General features: G+C 52.3%; 3 protein-coding genes across 7 annotated transcripts; 1 reads left to right on the top strand and 2 right to left on the bottom strand.

Annotated features, from left to right (window-relative positions):
• Positions 1–1,061: 1,061 nt before the first annotated feature.
• On the bottom strand, positions 1,062–4,682 carry Vpreb3 (V-set pre-B cell surrogate light chain 3). The gene is made up of 2 exons (XM_040732425.1): positions 3,704–4,682; positions 1,062–2,955 (listed from the first exon to the last, which is right to left on the bottom strand). Exons 1-2 carry the CDS (start codon positions 3,753–3,755, stop codon positions 2,636–2,638), a joined length of 372 nt encoding a protein of 123 aa, XP_040588359.1. The 5' UTR covers positions 3,756–4,682; the 3' UTR covers positions 1,062–2,635.
• A 3,809-nt stretch (positions 4,683–8,491) lies between these two features.
• CUNH22orf15 (chromosome unknown C22orf15 homolog) lies at positions 8,492–10,846 on the top strand. 5 transcript variants are annotated; one of them, XM_040732328.1, is made up of 6 exons: positions 8,492–8,733; positions 9,089–9,175; positions 9,264–9,389; positions 9,611–9,682; positions 9,755–9,910; positions 10,212–10,846. In XM_040732328.1, the coding sequence occupies exons 1-5, from the start codon at positions 8,709–8,711 to the stop codon at positions 9,892–9,894; spliced, it is 450 nt and encodes a 149-aa protein (XP_040588262.1). In that variant the 5' UTR covers positions 8,492–8,708; the 3' UTR covers positions 9,895–9,910; positions 10,212–10,846. The 5 variants fall into 5 exon arrangements, with proteins under 5 accessions (XP_040588262.1, XP_040588265.1, XP_040588261.1 ...); XM_040732331.1 differs by lacking the exon at positions 9,755–9,910 and having other exon boundaries at positions 9,264–9,398; positions 9,602–9,683; positions 10,302–10,846; XM_040732327.1 differs by having other exon boundaries at positions 9,611–9,910.
• Chchd10 (coiled-coil-helix-coiled-coil-helix domain containing 10) lies at positions 10,818–12,591 on the bottom strand. Its single transcript, XM_005070741.4, has 4 exons — positions 12,431–12,591; positions 12,007–12,214; positions 11,081–11,228; positions 10,818–10,988 (listed from the first exon to the last, which is right to left on the bottom strand). The coding sequence occupies exons 1-4, from the start codon at positions 12,469–12,471 to the stop codon at positions 10,969–10,971; spliced, it is 417 nt and encodes a 138-aa protein (XP_005070798.1). The 5' UTR covers positions 12,472–12,591; the 3' UTR covers positions 10,818–10,968.
• Positions 12,592–13,480: the final 889 nt, after the last annotated feature.

The following is a 13,480-nucleotide window of genomic DNA, read 5'->3' on the forward strand; positions in this document are numbered from 1 at the left end:
TGTAAAGTATGTAGGATGGTGTCTGGCACCCAGTAATAGCTATGTGTTAGACATTCTTACAGTCATTATTATTATTATTGATAAAGATGTACTGGGCAATGTTGCTCCAGGAGATAGATTCTTACTCTAAACTAGAAGCCAAATCATTCCATGCTACCATGGAGGGACACCTGGGCTCTCTTCAGACACTGGGTCTCCCCTAGATAGGATGGGCACATTTAAAACGAGAAACACACCCTGAGATGTTGGGTTTCTGTTCCTCTTCCCAAGTTCTAGGACACAGTCTGAATTTGCTTGGCTTCACCACTAGGTGGCACTGTCTACTCATAAACAAGCACAAAAAGCTCACGCTTGCCTTTTTATTTTTAATCAATTTATTTATTTGGATTTTGAGATAGGATCTCACAGTGTAGCTTTGGCTGGCATGGGATTTGCTATTTAGACTAGGATGCTCTTGAATTCACAAAGATCTCCCTGCCTCTGCCTGCTGGGACAGCACCATCACACCCCGCCCAAAATTGCTTTCTGAGGACAAGTGGCAATACTCCTGTCAGCCTCCCAAGTGCTTAGGGCCCCCATGCCCCGCAAACGCTCTGAATTGGCTGTTCAACATACCAATGCACCACTAGTCATAATGAGCATTTAGTAACACTGATTGAGAAAGTGAGGCCCGGCAGTGCCACCCTTAATGAGGGAGTTTGGGGACGGTAAATTGCTGGAGAGTAAGGAGAGGTGGGATGATCAGAAGGTGCTGTATCTGTCCCAACAACGTGTTAAATGTTGCCAGACTGAAAAATTCAAAGATCTGGAGCCTCAAATTCCCAACTCTCTCGGGAATCCATAGCCCACCAGGGCCTGGGCACAGGACAAATGCTTGGTGTGGTCAGGGGCACCCACACTCTGGGAGCGACAGGTGGATCCGGTGGACCCGGATGGGATGGGGGTGGGGCATCTGGGTCGGGGTGAAGCTGCATCCGACTGCCCGAGGGCCTGGGGGCCCCACCCGCCCTTCCTCCCCCACCTCTCCCCCTCGTCTCCTCCCCTTCCCCCACACCCCCCCATCTCGCCGTCTCCCACCCCGCCTCCGTGTCAGTGAGCACTTCCGGGACCACTCTAGTCTTCACGGAGGTCTCAGCATCTGTGCTCCTGCTGCTGAGCCAGGCTGCAGTTTGGCAGGGTGGTGTGGCTGCGTTCCGGCGGGTGGGGAGAGTAGAGGGGAGCCCGCGTTGGACAGAGTGCATGGGAAAATACTGAGGTTGGTAAAGCCGAGTCTAGAGCCTCAGATGACTGCTGTACCTCCCCTGAGGCTCCTCCTTTCCAGGGTAACCCTGGCCTTGCCTGTCCTACCTGCCCCCCTCTGCGCTCCAGCCGCCCACATAAGACCACAAGGAGATGAAGGGGGATTAAAGGTTGAAGGGCCCCAAGATAGTCAAGACTGTAAACTGGCCCCTCCTGGGACTCTGGATCCTCCAAACGCTGCAGCTAGGTGCTCACCTCCAGATATGAGGCGTTTGTTTGTTTGTTTGTTTTTTGAGACAGGGTTCGGTTTCTTCCCTGGCTGTCTTGGAACTTACTATGTAGACCAGGCTGGCCTCGAACTCACAGAGATCCGCCTGCCTTTGCCTCCCCAGTACAGGGATTAAAGGTATACATAACCGCACCCTGGGTATGACTGGGGGGGAGGTGATTATGTGTGTTTGCCTTTGCTATCCTGGGGACTGAGCCCAGGGACATCTTTCATACCAGGCAAATATTCTATCGCTGATCTGGAACCCCAGCCCAGGAATTTTGTTTTGGTTCAAGACAAGGTCTCACTATCTATCCTTGGCTGTCTGCAGCTCCCTATGCAGACCAGGCTGGCTGTCAGGTCACAGAGACCCACCCGAGTTTGGGGATGAAAGCCATGTGCCACCACACCGGCTCAGGGATCTTTCTGAAGGCTCCAATGCCACTCAGTTCAGCTTCTCACAGCAAGGCTGGCCCTACAGTTAATTGTGCCACCCGTTGGCCGGTGACTCCTCAGGTGTGGTCACCCATCTGTGGGAAAGCTTCCGGGGGGGGGGCAGTAGAACACACTGTCTTTGAGGGGAGGGAGCTGCATGAGCTGTCAGCCACTTTCAATGTCCCCATCCCTGGCCCTCAGGGGCCCTTCAGAGAACACCTGCCCCTGGCCAGAGACTTGAGGGGAGCAGCAGGAGCTGCCCCGCCCCCAAACCATCAGCACGAACCCCATGGGGACCAGCCACCCAAGAACAACGAGCGTTGGGCCACAATCAGCCATGTGGAGCTGGCAGGATGGGTACAAAGTTAGTTCCTTTTTCTCTTCCTTCAGTTCATGAGGTCACTGGAAGGTCAGCCACCAAGCTAAACCCCTGGGGATAGGGGCAAGGCTGAGCCGAGTTCCTTCAGAGTCTCAGGTGTTTCCTCTTTTGACAGCCATCATGAGAATCCAACTCCCATGTCCTCTGATTTGTCTTTTTTGTTTTCCTCGGGGTCATCATGACTGTGGTTGGATGTTGAATGTTATCAGCTCATATTGCAGAGGGAGAAAAGCAAGACTCAGAGGAAAAAGAGCGGTCCAAGGCCAGGGCAGAAGTAGGGGACACACAGAAGACATTCATCCAGTACCCCAGACCTAGGGATCGAAGTTATAGGCAATGGAGCAAAAGTAGTCGGCATCGTCTTCCGGCTGCACAGGGCTGATGGTCAGCACACCGATACTGCGGTCCACACCCGTGGTAGCAGAGAACCTGTCAGGAATGTCATCGGGCCGGTAGTGCTCCTCTTCCGAGTGGTAGTAGAGGAGCTGGGGAGCACTGCCCGGGCGCTGCTGATACCAAGACACACCAAAGCCCCCCGAGGTGGCATGCTGGGAGTTGACTGTGCAGCTGAGCTGAGCTACTTGGCCTGGGAAGACCAGCATTGCCTCAGGATGGCTCAGGGTGGGCTGGAAGACTGGAAGATACAGACACACTCAGGGCTAGCCTGGGCCCCTCCCTTCCTGCCCTGCTATTTTGTTAGATCCCCAAGGAGACTCCCAAAATTTTCATGGCCCAGTGTCATAGGGTTGACGCCGGATGGAACATGGAGGGCCTGGTTCCATGAGACTTAGTTTGCTCTCTACAACCCCATTTTCCTCTCTCTGTGAATGAGGGCTTTGGAGGAGGTGATGTCTAAATTAGCATTATTGTCCTGTCTCCAAGAATCCATGTTCAGCTGAGAGCCTAGTATTCAAGCATGAAACTGGAACCTTCTAAGTCCCCCAGTGCCTACTACCCCCTTCTCTGTAGACCCTTGCCCCTCCATCTACCAGGTCTTCCAAACCCTGGCTCCAGGGCAACTGCCCCCAGGAACCTCCCAGGAGGCATAACCATCATCTTTGGTTTCAAGCTTCTAGCCACAGAGGATTACCTTACAGGATCTATGGAGTAGGGGACTGTCCCTTGTGAGAAGCAAAGGTGACTGACCAGCTGTCATCTCTTCAGAGTCTCTGAAGGATCAGAGTGTAAGGAGACCCGCGAATGGGAAAACTGAGGTCCACACACAAAAGTGCCCTGCCCCTGGTCCTAGACAGACCTGCCTGGAGCCTAATCTCCACTCTACCTCTATGCCGCTCCTAGGATCCACCTCACTGACCCTACTTCTCTACATGGGTTTTCTTGAGCTAGTGCCAACCCCCACCTCACTCCCCGAGGAGTCTTACCTGCCAAGAAGGCTCCAGTCAGGAGGAGAGGCAGGCAACCAGGGCAGGCCATGGCCAGAGGCAGAAGGCTGTCCCGGAGTTGCTCTGTTCTGCTGTGCTCTGAGTGCTGTGTGGTACAGGAATGGAGAAGCCTCTGGACCACAATAGAGCATGTAAATCAGCCAACCGATTGAAGAGGGGAGGGCGTGTCGTCGGGGTGTGTCAGGCCCTCTCTCCCCTACTGACAACACAGCCTGCGGGACAGCAGAAGTTCAGCAGCCTTCACACCCAGTTCCAAGAAGCTGGGATTCCCCAGAGAGCCCCTCAAACTCTTTTGTAGTCACTAACAGTATCTAGCCACTAGAACAGTGGTTCTCAATCTGTGGGTCCTGACCCTTTCACAGCGTGTCACTGAAGACCATCAGAAAACAGATATTTATATTATAATTCATAATGCCAGCAAAATTATAGTTATGAAGTAGCAGCAGAAATAATTGTATGGTTGGGGGTCACCACAGCATGAGGAACTGTATTAAAGGGTCACAGCATTAGGAAGGGTGAGGACCACTGCTCTCTAGAATGTCCTCAAAAAGGTTTCAGGTGTCCCCGGCTCGACACTGTTGGGAGGTAAAGGCCTAGTGGGACGTCCTCAGATCGAGAAGACTATGGCCTTAGCGGGCAGATTCTTCTCTCTTGCTACGTGGCCGGCCATGACTGTGTTCTACACCATGCTCTCTGCCGTGACGCCCTGCAAGACAGGCCCAGAAACAATGGTGCCGTTGCCTGAACTCCAAACCTAGGAGCTAGGATCGACCTCTCCTCTGTGAGCTGATTATCTCAGTTGTTACAGTGATGGGAAACTAGTACAACCTCCCAAGGAACTGGTTAGTTCTGTTTGCTGTAGAAATTATACTCTAAGTAGAACATGTGTGTACCTATGTATGCATGTACATGTATATACATACATACATACATACATACATACATATATATTTGCTTCTTTTTTCCAACATTAAGAGTCAACCAGGGGGCTGGAGAGATGGCTCAGCAGTTAAGAACACTGACTGCTCTTCCAAAGGTCTCTGGCTCAATTCCCAGCACCCACATGGCAGCTCAAAACTGTAACTACAAGATCTGACACCCTCACACAGACATACACACAGACAAAACACCAATGAGAATAAAATTAAAATAAATAAATATTTTTAAAAAAGAGTCAACCATGTGGGCAGGGCACAGTGGTACCTACTTTAGTTAGGCCAGTCACCTGACTTTCTTTTTTTTTTTTTTTTTGGTTTTTCGAGACAAGGTTTCTCTGAATTGTTTTGGAGGCTGTCCTGGAACTAGCTCTTGTAGACGAGGCTGGCCTCGAAATCACAGAGATCCGCCTGCCTCTGCCTCCGGAGTGCTGGGATTAAAGGTGTGTGCCACCAATGCCTGGCTCAGTCACCTGACTTTCAACAGAGAGGAGGAGGAGGAGGAGGAGGAGGAGGAGGAGGAGGAGGAGGAGGGGGAGGGGAGGGAGGAGAACAAAACGACAGCACAGGCAAAGGCAACTGTCAGGGCTTAAAAAGGCTCCCTCCAGCCGGGTGTTGGTGGCGCACGCCTTTAATCCCAGCACTTGGGAGGCAGAGGCAGGCGCATCTCTGTGAGTTTGAGGCCAGCCTGGTCTACAAGAGCTAGTTCCAGGACAGCCTCCAAAGCCACAGAGAAACCTTGTCTCGAAAAAAAAACCAAAAAAAAAAAAAAAACCAAAAAATAAAACAAAAGGCTCCCTCCTGCAGCTGCCTTCCTCCCAGGGTCTGTCTCTGGTTGCCACCGTCTCCACACTTAAAGCATCTAAGTTGTGTTCTGTAGGACATTAGTCCTCGAAAAGTAGTAAGTGAGCAAGCTTTGGAAATAGTGCTTACTTCCACAGTACTGTTCTGAGGACTGAGATGGTTTTTAAAGTGATACATGGGACATTTAAGATGGGCACAGTGGCACCCACCTCTAATCCAAGCACCTAGCAGGCTGAAGCAGGAATTCTGAAGGGGAAGTAAAAGAAACAAACTGATGTTTATATCTTTCTTTTTCTAAGGGATTTCCCAATGGACTTACTTCAAAAATACTAAGTTACAGCAAGGTAAAATGTACCTAAAGGAACATGCCACTGCCAAGCAGTTTAGAGAAGACGACCCTGGCTGACAATGCCAGCCAAACCCCGTGCGTGCCTCTATCAGAAAGAGCGCCATTCTGCCAGCCTGGCAGGATGATCCTGGCTAACAGCTGCCCAGGAGATGCAGCTGTGGCCTGTCTCCTGATAACCTGACAATCTCCCCATTTGTCCAAACAACCAAACCTTAGGATTTCTGTCTCTGCAAAAGATGTTTAATTGCTCAAAGTGTAACTTGGGGCCGTAAAACTATGAAAGGGATTTCTGTTCAAGGCTGGTTTCTGTGCACTATTACTAAAGAGTTTTTCCACCATTTATTTCCTAAGCGGTGGAGTGATTTCTCACTGGGAAGGCATACTAGTTCTGTAACATCATGAATCAAGACCATCTGGGCTACATACAAAACCCGTCTCCAATAACAGTAATGACAAAAGAGTTCTGTGAAAGCCACAGTAACCACAACGTCACAACAAGCCTGCGGGTCCTGAAAATCGTGAGGCTAACAAAAGAAGCGTGTTTGTCTAGGGGCAAAACGGGTCAGTGGTGAGCTAGATGGAGGACCCAGATTTCATCCAACTTACTCATCCAGAAATGTGTCTGCAGAAGGCAGCGCAAACAGCCTAACCACGGGGCTATGCTTGCAGGGTTCTAGTAGAGAGAAGACAGAACACTAAAAGCAGCCAGATGGGGAGCAATGTGGGAGAATGGAAAAGAGTAAAAAAATCAAAGGATAACCACAGAGATGGAAAACGAAACACTCGAGTGTGAGGATGTAGAACACAGGAGACAGGGAGGAGGAGAACGGGAGACAGGCAAATGCAGGACTAGGAGTGAAAGCCAGAGTTGCCCAGTGACCTGGGATTACAACTCAGCGGTGGCACCTGCCATCTCTGAGTCCCTGGATACGAAGGAAGCTGCCGGGGGGGGGGGTGTAGCAGGGGCAGTAACTTGTAGTGAGGAATAACAAGCAGGTGTTTCTGTAGATCTAGGAGGCCCAGAGGCCCCCTCCCAAAAAAAAAAAAAAAAGACAGAAAGCAAGACAAGGCAAAAACAAATCAGAAAACGCATTCACCAGATGACCCTGCAGTTCTCTCGTGGCGTTCACCAGACTAGAGAAATGTGAACCGCTCCCCCAAGAGCGTGAGGACAAAAGATTATACTAGCTTTATTCATAATCTCCCCAAACTCCAAAACAACGGCAGGTGAACGAGTGAGTCCGTTCCTGGACACACAAACGACTCAACGCTCCTCAGTTTAAGAGGGGAACAAGGACTGAGGCCAGCAGCCTGGATCTTGTTGAGTGAAGATACTGCAGGCCGTATGCTCTGGGCCCACTTATGAGGCAGTCTGGAAAAGATATGTAGGAAACAACTGTGGATGCCAGGGAATAGAGCCTATCATACGGACACCAACAACAGACAGGGAGCCTCTAAGGATGAAGGGGGCCTGGGGAACTAAGGTAACACTGCAGGAGGAAGATAGCCTGCGGTAGCACACTAGGAGCCACACGAGGAGGCTTGAAGCAAGAGGAAGTATTTAAAGGTGAAATGAATTACACAGGTATTTTGAAACAATAATCCTTGGCTACAAGGATCAATAACAAGAGTGGCCCGAGTCCAAGACTAAATGCACAGTTGCTGGGTGGATGGCATTGCAGGCGTGTTCTGTGTAAGGCTGTGGTGGCCTTTGTGCAAGTTGTGGTTGTGGCAGTCTTTTGTGGTTAATTCCTGTCATTAGACACACCTGCATAAAATTCCCAACTGTACTCATTCAGCTTTAGTTATTTGGAGGAGGGTGGAGGGGAAGGACTTTTCTTTCTTTCTTTCTCTCTTTCTCTCTTTCTTTCTTTCTTTCTTCCCCCCCCCCCCCATTTGTTTCCCAAGACAAGGTTTATGAAGCCCCAGCTGTCCTGGAACTCACTCTGTAGACCAGGCTGGCCTCGAACAGAGATCTGCCTGCCTCTATCTCCGGAGTGCTGGAAATAAAGACGTGCGCCACCACCTCCTGGCTCAAGCACTATTTTTGTTCTCACAATTTCAAAGAGTCACCACCTATGGAAAGGGGTGATGGAAACATTCTGTATCCTGGTTGTGGTAATCGGAGATTTGTCAAAACAGTGCCAACAAGATGGCTCAGTAAGGAAAAGAGCTTGTCACCTCACCTGACAACCAATCCCTGGGACCCACCAGATAGAAGGAGAGAACCGGTTCCCACAAGTTGTTCTCTGACCCCCACACATATGCAACCGTGTACATGCAAACATACAAAGATGCAGACAAAAAAGTAAGTATAAATATTTCTTTTCTGATTTGAGCATTCCAGTGGGGGGGAACATACATCACACCTGCATAAATGTGACTACCAGGAGACAGAAGGAAACAGGAACAGAAGAAAATAACTGGAAGCCGGGAGAGAGGAAAGGGAAGCCGCACGGGAAGAAGCCGTTGGTGAGGGAGGATGCTCGCATCTCTGCAGCCTGCACACTCTCACTCCCCGGTCAGGGATGGGGTCTCTGAAACTGTATCTGGGCATCCTAGGGACCTCAGCCTCTACTCCGCGCCTGACCAGAGCTCCACCTGAAGGCCCGCCCCAGAAGGTCCAGTTACCAGGATACAGGGGATAAAGCATTTCCTGCCTAGATGTCTTGGCAGCTCCCACTGCCATGGAGACCATTGGGAGCTGAAGGAGCTGCTGGCACCCAGAAAGCAGCGGAAGAAAGAGGAGGCCAGTGGTCCTGGACTAGCTGAGCAAGTGGGTGAGCCAGGAGCCAAGGCCACCTACTTAGCACAGTGCCCAGGTGGCAGCTGTGGAAGGGAACAGCAGGAGGGGTTCAGAGAGCCATGATCTGTCTGTCCTCTTCTTTCTGCAACCATGTTTATCACTGTGATGTTTGGAGGTAAGCAGGGTCCTCTGTCCCACAACATAGGGACCATACTCAGAGGCGTTCGTCCTAGAGACCTAGGAAGGAGCGATACAGGCTGGGAGGGAGCATGGGAATTTAAGAAAGCTGGTCCTATGAGGCAGCAAAGCAATACCAGGACAAGCGGCAGGGCCAGAGGCTGGGAGGACTTCAGTACACAGCAAGAGATGGATGGAAGGGTCTCCAATGCGGTTCGAGCAGCATTTGCCGAGGGCCTGGAGGACAGTACTAGTGCCATAACCCTAGTGTCGCCTCTAAGCTTGAGAGTGAAAGTTCTCCGAGTTGGGGGAGGCAGTGACATCCTACCTGCTCAGTTATGCCCCTCCCTTAGCTGGTTGTCGGGTGCTGGTGAACCCCTGGTGCAGCCTGGTGACTTTCATTAAGCATCTGAAACAGAAGGCTCAGCTCCCTCCAGAAGGTGAGAAGACCTAGAGGGCCTGGCGAGAAAGGACTGAGGGTCCCATGTCCAGGTGCAACCTACCCAGCTTATTCCCATTTCTGCCCAGTAACCATTGCTCTTCTGGCTGAAGACGGGCACCTGGTGAGTCTGGAAGAGGAGATCGCCCAGGCCCCCTCCATGGCCTGTTCCCTGCTACAGGAGCAAGGGACCTATATCCTGGTGCAGGTCATTAGTAAGTGGGGCCCAAGATTCTCCTTTGTAGCTGTGTTGGACTCTAAGGGAGGGACAGCAGGCCACAGGCAAGCTAAGATCCTCGTAAGCCTCAACCTTGGCTGAGTCCTATACCCAACCATCCCCATCCAATGCCTGTCCTGACCTCAAGCCTAGGCCAGTTTTATATGGGGACCACCAAGCCAGCCTATGGTCCTTTGCTCTCTCTATACTCTGCAAAAGGGAAAGATGGGACCCCCACTCACTATGAATCCCTACTGGACAACTTAGATGACCAGTGTCCGGAGTTAGCGGGTATGTATCAAATAAGTGGGGGTGGAACAAATCTACCCAGCTCCCGGCAACAGGATTTCCCGGGTCTTCCAGAGGAGCTGGGCTGGCTCTCCGGCTTTCCAGGCACAAGCAACAGTCAGAGAAGACGCACAGGCATTCGGTGTGGCCACCGGGAACACGGTCCCCTTTCAAGGTCTCGGAGGGTGGCCTCCCTACCATCTAGAAACCGCTAGCTGGAGCCAGAGCCAGGTACAGAAACTCAGAAGATCCAAAGAAGGGAGCCCTTCCGGGGGACATGGGTGCTGAGGCGTACAGCCTTCACACATATACACACCCAGAACAGTACACATTGTACCTAGAGATAAGCCCCACTATCCTGCTGGAGTATGAGCATCCTAAAGGCAGATATCGAAATGCTCTGAGTTTAGGAAGCTGGTACCCATTTCTCCAGCCTGGTACAGCGTAGGTGCTCAATGCATAGTTGCTGACTAAACCCAGTGAAAGTAGCAACAGTGTGTGCTGGGGTCTGAAGGGCCCACTTCCTTTTCAGGAGGTCCTATGACCTAGCGCACCACAGCCAAGTGGCCCAGCTAGACTTGGATCCAAGGGGACTGGCCCTGACCTCTGCATTATGATCAACTGCAAACAGACAGCGGTCCAGCGACACTCCTCTTTCAGAATCTGGCATTACTAAGAAGTTGCATCAGCAAGAAGGAAAAGGTCACAGACAGGATGCAAGAGCCCCCCCCCCCCAACACATTCCAGTACAGGGAAAAGGATCCAAGGACAAAAACAAGAAGAGTGAGGGGCAGATGTCCCGGTGGCGCAGACAGCAGACTCCTCTTGAGGTTTCAGGGGCTAAGGCCTTGGGTCATTTGCAAATGTCTCACCCCTCTCCCCTACTTAGAGATCCTCAGAGTAATCTGTCCTTAGCTAGCCACATGCAGATTATAGCAGGGTTCCTCCCCCCCTCCCCAGAGGTTCAAGGGCAGCCTAGAGTTACACAGCAAGAGATATTTTCTCTCTACAAGCGAGTGTGCGCGCGCGCGCACACACGCACACACACAAGGTACAGTACACTCATGAGACATCCATTCGCCCATCTCTCCTGACCCCATCTCCCACCAGACAGGGAATCAGTGGGCACACAGCAGGCTGTGGTCTAAAGTAAACTCTTTAATGGAACATTGATGTCTTTTGTTAATCTGCGGGATGAGAGTTACCCTCCTTACTCCAGTTCCAGGTACAATCTCAACTTGGTCAGGCTGTCGGTGAGGGGTTAGGGTAAGAGCAGGCCCACAGCCTCCTCAGGGCAGGGAGCTTAGACCTGTGAGGGAAACACAAGACAGACCAGTGACCAGCAGGTACGGGGGGGGGGTCTGCCCCTCCCAACCCCACCAGGGCCACCCAGCTGCTCACCGTGGTTGTATTTACATTGCTTCAGGGCCTCACTGAAGCCCTCGCATAGGGTTAGGTCACTCTGAGTGGTGGAGCAATCCAGGAACTGCTTGATCTCATAGGAGCAGGGCCCCATCTGTAGGGGGTGAGAGGCCTGACGGGGAGGGGCCTAGGGGAGAGTATGAGAGGCAAAACTGTCAGCTTAAGGTTGGCATCCAATATCAAATACCGAAGTTGGAGGCTTCCTGCCTCTCCCCATAACCCTAGCCCTGGTCCCCCAAGGATGGTTCAAGGCAGGCTGAATGACCAGGACTAGATAGCTCCGTTCAGTCTCAGCTGCATCCCTGGCACAGGGTTAACCAGCAGCAGGGGTTTTCTTTCTGCCTTAAAATGGACATGCTGGGCAAATGTAGGCAGGAGAAGAGAAGGTTCTAGAAAAAGCTGTACACTACATGTGCACACGGAGTGACTGCCCTACTCTGAGGCACAGCACAGTCACATTGTATCTCGTGACTCAGGACTCACACTGAGAACCAGCATCTGGATTTGGCTCAAGTCTGGTGGGAAGTGGCAGAACCCCAGTGGGGCACAGGTCACCAGGGAACAGATGCAGGGTGGGCTCCGGTGAGCACAAGGACTTGGGAAACACTGCATCTCTCCCTGCTCAGCTAGGGTTAGGTGTCCTTGGACAAGTCTGAGCTCATCTGAGCTTGTGTTTTCTCCATCTTTCAAGGTCTAGTGGGTGTCAATCTCTAGCAGTCAGACATTGTACCCGCAAAGGAGAGCTGGGGTTTAACAACCATGGGGGTTGGGACCCTCTTTTGGTCAAAGTCTGGACCCGGGGCAACTCTGAACACACTGGGTCACCCCTGGCTGGACGCTTAAGCGGTTCCTTTTGTCTCCTCGAGAGAATCCTGCCTCCGTTTCCGTTGAGTCGTCTCGCTCACCTGCTGGACGGCAGGCTGGGCAGGCTCCGAGCTTCCCCCACTGAAGGCGCCGGTCAGGGCATTACCCATGACATGCCCTACAGCTGAGCCCACAGCTACGCCAGCAGCGGTGGTTGCCATCTGAGCCATAAGACTGGGCTGGCCCGAAGGGGCAGGTGCCGGGGCGGCCGCTGAGGGTGGTGGGTGCGCAGGAGGGTGGGCTGGGCGGCTGCAGGAAGCAAGGGGAAGCAAGGTTAATGCTCCGGGAACAAGCCCCTCTGCTCCGGGGACCAGGGCGACCTTCGTCTTAGACTCGTGTTTCTGCACCCCCGGTCCTCCCCCAAGCCAACATGGCGCAGCGGCCTCCAAGGTCATTCTGCGGACGCCCTTGGGCGAGTCCAAGCTTCCCTCACCCGTCCCCACCGGGTCCCTGTCCCCCTCACACCTGGCCGGCCTGGCAGCCGCGCTGCGGCTTCCCCGAGGCATGACACTGGTAGGACCAAGGAAGACCAAAGTAAGAAGCGTGGACCGCAGCAGCCGCTCCGTGCGGGGAACAAACGCTGCAGCGTGCTACGAGTCAGGTGAAAAGGGTGGGATCTGGGGCGGGGCCTCTGAGACACGCCCCAAAACGGGAGGGACAAGCCGCCCCCTTCCAGTAACCTTCTGGATTAGGGCGGCGAGCCATCCCAGTGCGGGGAGGAGCTTTGAGGGTCCTGGGTCCAGGAGACCAGTGTTGCACGCCCCTAGGCTTAAGCAGGTGTAGAGAGCAGAGCGCTGGACTTGCTGTTAGCACCATCGCAGAACCCGAGGGGTTTGTCAGATCCTCGGAGGGAAGAAGAGACACATAGACCATCAACTTCTTTCCCCGCTTCTGTCAGTGTTTACTGTAACAGCAGAAATCACCTAGCACCAAACATTCAATAGAGCAAAAGTCTCAGGACCAGGGGATCAAAACTATTCAGGACCACACACTGCCTCCCTCCCTCCCTCCCTTCCTTCTTTCCTTCCTTCCTTCCTTCCTTCCTTCCTTTTTGAGATTGGTTTTCTCTGTGTTAACAGTCCTGGCTGTCCTGGAACTCACTTTGTAGAACAAGTTGACCTCGAACTCACTGAGATCCTCATGCCTCTGACTCCCAAATGCTGGGATTACAGGCGTGAGTCACAACTGCCTAGCCCAATCCTTGTTTCTTTCAGCAGCCTCTACAGAGGCTCTCTTCTCCCCGGACATCTGAAATGGAGTCATCACCTATCTTCAGGGTGAATTTCCCAACGAGACAAACAGGTAAAAGATGAGCCGCTCTTTACCCCCAAAAATGCCAGGCTTTGCTCCAGATCCACTTCTGCAGGCATCTGTGGCTAGCCCGAGTGTATAAATGCACACATCTGTCTTCCAGATCCTGCACCGGGGTGGTGTTGTTTTGTTGAGACAGCCTAGCTGTTCTGGAATTCACTGTGTAGACAACACTGACCTCAAACTCCACCTGCCTCTGTCTCC

Source organism: Mesocricetus auratus, unplaced genomic scaffold (assembly GCF_017639785.1).
Source record: "Mesocricetus auratus isolate SY011 unplaced genomic scaffold, BCM_Maur_2.0 Super-Scaffold_100027, whole genome shotgun sequence".
NCBI lineage: Eukaryota > Metazoa > Chordata > Mammalia > Rodentia > Cricetidae > Mesocricetus > Mesocricetus auratus.

Bases quoted from the DNA above. Each gene is read 5' to 3' on its own strand.
- CUNH22orf15 (XM_040732331.1), top strand. From the start codon at position 8,709: ATGTTTATCACTGTGATGTTTGGAG. The intron at 9,176-9,263 runs GTGAGAAGACCT...ATTTCTGCCCAG, and splicing joins GGCTCAGCTCCCTCCAGAAG to TAACCATTGCTCTTCTGGCT. The intron at 9,684-10,301 runs TATGTATCAAAT...ATTATGATCAAC, and splicing joins CAGTGTCCGGAGTTAGCGGG to TGCAAACAGACAGCGGTCCA.
- Chchd10 (XM_005070741.4), bottom strand. From the start codon at position 12,471: ATGCCTCGGGGAAGCCGCAGCGCGGCTGCCAGGCCGGCCAG. The intron at 12,215-12,430 runs GTGTGAGGGGGA...TGCTTCCTGCAG, and splicing joins GCGGCTGCCAGGCCGGCCAG to CCGCCCAGCCCACCCTCCTG. The intron at 10,989-11,080 runs GTGAGCAGCTGG...TTTCCCTCACAG, and splicing joins GCAATGTAAATACAACCACG to GTCTAAGCTCCCTGCCCTGA.
- Vpreb3 (XM_040732425.1), bottom strand. From the start codon at position 3,755: ATGGCCTGCCCTGGTTGCCTGCCTCTCCTCCTGACTGGAGCCTTCTTG. The intron at 2,956-3,703 runs GTAAGACTCCTC...TGTATCTTCCAG, and splicing joins GACTGGAGCCTTCTTGGCAG to TCTTCCAGCCCACCCTGAGC.